This window comes from Sylvia atricapilla, chromosome 8 (genome assembly GCF_009819655.1).
Source record: "Sylvia atricapilla isolate bSylAtr1 chromosome 8, bSylAtr1.pri, whole genome shotgun sequence".
NCBI lineage: Eukaryota > Metazoa > Chordata > Aves > Passeriformes > Sylviidae > Sylvia > Sylvia atricapilla.
The window spans coordinates 6225725-6231717 of record NC_089147.1 but is presented as its reverse complement, the minus strand read 5'-3'; the positions used below and the strand labels follow the sequence as shown (position 1 = coordinate 6231717).

General features: G+C 44.2%; 1 protein-coding gene across 1 annotated transcript; it reads right to left on the bottom strand.

The window, feature by feature from the left end:
• Nucleotides 1-4680: 4680 nt before the first annotated feature.
• Nucleotides 4681-5730, bottom strand: PRLHR (prolactin releasing hormone receptor). Its single transcript, XM_066324469.1, has one exon. It carries the CDS (start codon nt 5713-5715, stop codon nt 4681-4683), a length of 1035 nt encoding a protein of 344 aa, XP_066180566.1. The 5' UTR covers nt 5716-5730.
• Between the last annotated feature and the right edge of the window lie 263 nt (nt 5731-5993).

Genomic DNA, 5993 nt, shown 5'->3' with positions numbered 1-5993 from the left:
CAGATCCTAAAGGGACATAACTCCCAATGACATATATTTGAGCTTCATGCCCTTAACCTCTCACCTTTTGCCCTGTGGGGAGGCAGCCTGACTATCAAGTAATTAGTCCTGAATCATTTAGGTTGGAAAACACACCTCTAAGACCATCAAGTCCAACTGTTAACCCAACACTGCCAAGCCCACCACTAAACCATGTCCCCAAGTGCCACATCTACACATCTTTTAAGTCCACCACTGCCCTGGGCAGCCTGTTCCAATGCCTGACCAGCCATTTGGTGAAGAAATTTTTCCTAATATCCAATCCCTGTGTAATCCTGTGTGGGTTCCTAAAAGAGAAAGCACTTTGATGTCTTTTTCTTCCCAAGGGAGAAATGAGAAAATACCAATATTCCTAACTTCAGGTGTCAACAACCTTGAGGCTCCTGCTCCCACTGATCAATGGCTTCAACAGTCTGGGGGAGAGTTAGGAGAACAGGGAGCAGAGAAACAAATAATACAAAATTTTATTGAAATCAGCCTGGGGAAGCCATCTGGTTATGTCACTACACAGTAAGGATAGACTTCAAACCTGCTCTTGAGACAGGGATTGTGATAATGATTTCCAAAGGAAGAATCCCATTAACATGGGATGGATACCTCAGATGCATCTGCAGCTCCTCTCTGGGAATTTCAGTGAAACATCTTTTTGCTGTGGAGGGAGATCAGGTACAAAGGATCAGAGTTAGTGATGGCTGTGACCCAAAATGAGGTCACTGAGCATGGGGAGAGGTATTTACTTGAGGTAAACACAAAACTCAGAGCTCCAAGTGTCAGGCCAGGCCAGCTGCTGATTCATGCAGCAAATGGTTCAATTGAGAGCCTGTGTGTCTTGCAAAAAGAGAAGAGGATATTCTTCATTTCAGAAAGCTTTTTTCTCTTTAGAGGGCTCTCCCTCTCTGTACTCTTTTCATGAGGCAGAAATGTTTGCTTTGACCCTTGAGCAACCTTTTCTCCAGGGTAAGGAGGAGGAATGTGATTATTTTTTCTGAGAAAAGAAAAAGATAGTGAACAGTGAGAGGGGAGGGCCGTAGGTAAAAATTTGTACCACATTTCTTCATGCAGAAAGGGCCAAGAAGGCAGTGACTTTACCACCAGCATGTTGTTTTTGTCTCTACCCTCTTCTCATCTCATGGGGAGATTGATTGATGCATTGTACAGTGCTCTCTGGTTTTACACTTTCTTTCCCCAGCTGCAGGTGCACCATTTTCAGCTTCTATAGCCTTAGACAACTGATTATAACTCCCCATTGACACCTCAACAAGCAAAATTTGCTCCATTAAGACTGTACAGAGCACCTGTTGTTCAGCAGACATGAAAAATACCAGCTTTCCCCAGTCCATCTACCAGCTGTGAAACACTCACCCTGCTCCTGTGAGTCATGACCCTATGGCAGGAGCTGCTTTTGCCCACCCAGATAATAATAAGGTATTTGCACAATTGTCATTCTCCAGCAATGGTACAAATATAACTCTGAGTCTTCTTCAGCCAAGAACAAGGAAAGTTTACTTAAAGCAATGCATTGCACAGACAAGTTAGTGTTCAGTGGCTGTTCTGAGTAGATATCCCTGAGGTGGGGGAAAGACTAACTCTACCTGACCCTAACTAAGCTTTTATTGTTTTTCTTTGGCTGCCTGATCTCAGCTTTAGTGGGCTTTGGTCACTTCCTAATCTAATTCCTGACCAAACACTGATTTACTTTTCTATGTGCTTCATGAGTACATTACATTTCAATGCCAGCCCCACTCTTGACCACAGGGAGTAGTTTACCTTTGATCAAGAACTAGTGCAGTTAATAGTTTTATGAAGTTTTGAACTGAGCTACTCTACAAAACAAAAGCCTGCCATGATTTCTTAAACTGCAATTAATAATTATACCATCAAAAATGCCTCAGTGATGAGCCCTGGTCCTTCCAAGAATCACAGCAGTCCCCTGGAGAAGAGTGGAGATTAGCAAACATGTTTTTTTTTTTTTTTTTACAAGATTAGTTTCACATGACAGATTTCAATATATTTATTTACATGACTGAATTACAGAAGTGCATCAATGTGCCTCTAAATCTTATCTTTGTTTATTACTCTGGATATCAGACCAAACAATAATTAAATTGGGCAGAGATCCTTAGGGCTCAGTTAACAGAATTGAGGCTCAGTGAATGTGGCTGTGCTTTGTTGTCTGCCCTATGGAATCCCCAGACCTCGAGCTCAGGACTGGACATCCTTTGTGCAGGGAAAGCCTGGAAAAATTTGCATTACAGGACCACAGAGGTGGACCAAGGGGGCTGTGGAGGAGAGAGGAGCTTCAGGAGCCCACAACTGGGGAATGCAAATCATTTCAGGGTGCATCTGAAAACCTGCTTATGGGGAGGGCCTGAAACAGGGACAGGCTCTGAGATTTCTGCTGCAAATTCACATCCTGACAGAATGAAGGCATGCTCAGGTTAAATCAGCACTTAGATGAGGGTGCCAACTGTGCTGGGAATCTCCAGGAGCTGCCAGACCTTAGCACTGCTCTAACAACAGCTCCAGAGGCAGCTGGAAGCGAGATATTCCAAATGCATCCATCGCTGTGGGAACAATCTTTGCACTGAACAGCCCTTCAATTCTGTCTCAAGGAAAACCAAATAGAGACAGAAATCCTTGTTTGCTTCATGCAGCTCTCTGCAGTCACCATGTCCAGTCATTATCATTCAAGAGAACATGAATAAGTCAAACTGCAGGGATGGCAAATGAGGGAATAAATGTCATGTGTAAGGAGGAAAAGATCCCAGGACTGCTGTGGTTAAGAAAGTCTGGGAAGACTTCACTTGGGCTTTGGATCCCTCTGGGTGACAGCACTGTCTGTATTTAGTGCAGGAGGTTGTACGCCTTAACTAACTCAATGTTAGTTAACCTTTACAAACTTATTCTGTGGAATTTACTTAATTCCACAGAGGAAAAATCTCTAAAAATTAGGATTTTTTTTGTTATTTGAAGCTGCTTTTTGCACTATTGTTTCAGTGCTCTCTTGGTGTCCTGCTCTCTGTACTGTTTTAAAGAGTCCTAAAAATAAGGTTGAAAAGTTTTTAAAATTAGTTTGGTTTGTTTGGAAGTGGAATTTTTGCCTTTTGAAAGTGACCAGTTATTTCAGTAACTTACTATATTAAGCTTCAAGGCAAAACCATTTCCTGAAATTCAGCAAAAGCAAAACATTCTTTGGAAGGTCACTCAAATCTTTAAAATGAGGTAAGCAAGGCAGACACACATAATCACAGAGTAAATGCAAGTAATGCCCAATTTAAATGGACCTTCTTCATTCAGTTCCTCTGTAATCAGCTTTTAATGTCCTCATTACCAGCAGTAGAACAACTTGAAATCGTAGGAAGTTCATGAAATGAGATTTCAAATGTTTTCCCAACACTTTTCCCAGGGTGTGCCCATGGATCTGAGGGATTTTTTATCAGATCATTTTTACTGAAGCATGATGAGCAAAATGATTTTCACAGATTCACAGTAGGATTACATTTACAAACTAAAGCAACCATCCTCTCTCTTCCCCCTCCCCTCATGTCCATTTTCATTGTCCCCAACAGAGACCTCTCTGGCCATGTGCAGGCAGGGTCAGAGGGATGCCCTTGCTGACCATGACCAAAACTTCCCCTGGACTGTGCTGCTTTTTTGGCTGATGTCAGTTCAGTACCAGGAAGTTTCTCCTGCTATCCCAGATTCCAGCTGGGCAGGCTGGAAGAAACCTCTCAGAATCAATATCTATTGTCAGAACTTTGTCCTGTACACTTGGCTGTTATTCCAGATATTTTCAGGGAGGAAGAAACTAGAAACCATTAGGTTGATAATAGCTTCTAACTCCCTTTGAAAAGTGAATGTCAAAGGAAGTTGTTTCTTCCCAAAACACTCTTCCAAAGCAGAGCATCTGTCCCTCCTCTGTGTTTGGCAGCTCTTTCTTTGACTGGCCATGCAATGGTCAATATCCAAAGCCCCTTCAGCCCTCTGTCTCTTAGGGCACCTCCAGAAGGGCAGTGCCAAAGCCTCTGGCTCTCTCTGGAGATCAAAACTGATGGCAGCATTGCCACATGTCAAAGTCAGCCCCTCAAGGGATGAATGGAATCCATCTCAGCCCTGACAAGGCTGTGAGGACAACACTGCTTGCAGTGGGGTCAGTGAGTTGAGGCTCCATCAGGCAATGACCCTAACCCAAAAAGGACTACAGGAATGTTCTAAGTCCTCTACCCTAGCACCTGTACTAAGGAATGGACTCCGGATAGACACACAGATTTCATTTTTACCCAATAAAAACACTCCCTCTTTGAGATATTTAGGGTTCATATTCATCCTTGCTTCTCTTTGTCCCCCAAACCCATCTCTGTACTGACAGGAATATCCAAAACAGACAGGAAGGATCCCTGTATCTTATTGTGTTAAGATCTCCTTGGCTTCTAACTCCAATCAAGGAAATAAAGATATTTGCAAGCGATGACATCTGCCTGTCATTCTCCATTAGAAGTGGAGGTTCTGGGAAGATGCACATGAGACCTGTGTTGTTATAATTGAGCCCTAAGGGCAAATGCCATGAATGAGGACTAATTAAAAGTAGAAAAGACTTACAATGTTAATGTACAAAGGAGGTGCATTCCCACCAGCTCTCTTTTACAGCACCACACTGGCCATAATGCAGTTTGTAGTGGGTCCAATTTTCTTCTTCCTCCAGGCAAACATTTTTTTCAGCTCTCCCCTGAAGCTGTCATGGAGCCAGGCATAGAGGAAGGCGTTGGTGCAAGCAGACATCATTGCAAACCAGTGGCACAGCAGCTGGATGAAGTTGAAGTACTGCTTGTCAATGAGGCTGATGTCAATGTCCTTTATCATGTTGAAGATGTGCAGGGGCAGCCAGCAGACTCCAAAAGCTGCCACCACCAAGACCAGCAAACGAAAAGTCTTTCTCCTCCTGGCACGGTCCCACTCAGCTTGGCCCTGGGTGACATTGCCTGGGACCACACGGTTCTTCAGCTTGACTGAGATCCTCAGGTAGGACAGGGAGATGACAGCCAAAGGCAGCACGTAGGTGATGATGAGGGTGCTGTAGGCATAAGCCAAGCGATCCCTTTTCATGTGGAACCAAAACTCCTCACAGATGGAGAAGTCCAGCTCCGGGAACTCTGCGTGGTAGGTGTGGACCAAGGCTGGGGCAGCCAAAGTGCAGCTCAGCAGCCAGATAGCAGCCAGGATGTAAGCACAGACAGGGATGGTGAGCCTCCTGCGGAAGGGGTACACCGTGGCACAGTACCTGTCCACAGCTATGACAGTCAGGGTGAAGACAGACACAAACACCGTCACAGGTTGCATCAGGAAAACAAAGTAGCACATGAAGCGCCCATAAACCCATCCCCGGGGCTCAAAGGCATAGGCCAGGGTCAGGGGCACGCAGGTTGCACACATGAGCATGTCCGAGAAAGCCAGATTGCCTACCAGAAAGTTGGTGACATTGTGCATTTTTTTTGTCTTGCAGATGACATAAATGAGGAGGTAATTCCCAATGACACCAATAAAAACCACCAGCGAGTAGCAGGGGATGATGAGTGGCTTGAAAGACTGAACAAACTGGAGCCCTGAGAATAAATTGCTGGTGTTGCTGTGGATCGCAGAGAGAAAGCTTTGGGAGGTTAAATTGTCCGAATTCATCATTTCCCTCCTTTTGTTGTCTGCCGTCAGCTGAGTGAAGTAGTTAGCACTGTGCTGCTCCCCTACTCAATCAGTGGGGATAATGAATGGATTACTGCCTGTCCAGAGGTTACCACATGGATTGTAAACAAGCAGCCGTAAATGCAAAAGGTGAACTTGTAATCCTCGAGAGGCAGCTTTCAGCAATCCCTAAGAAAAATCAAATACAACCAATTTCCATTTAAGTCCTCCTGTATTTACTATTAAATCTAGCTTTTGACAGCATGCCACTTAATAAACAT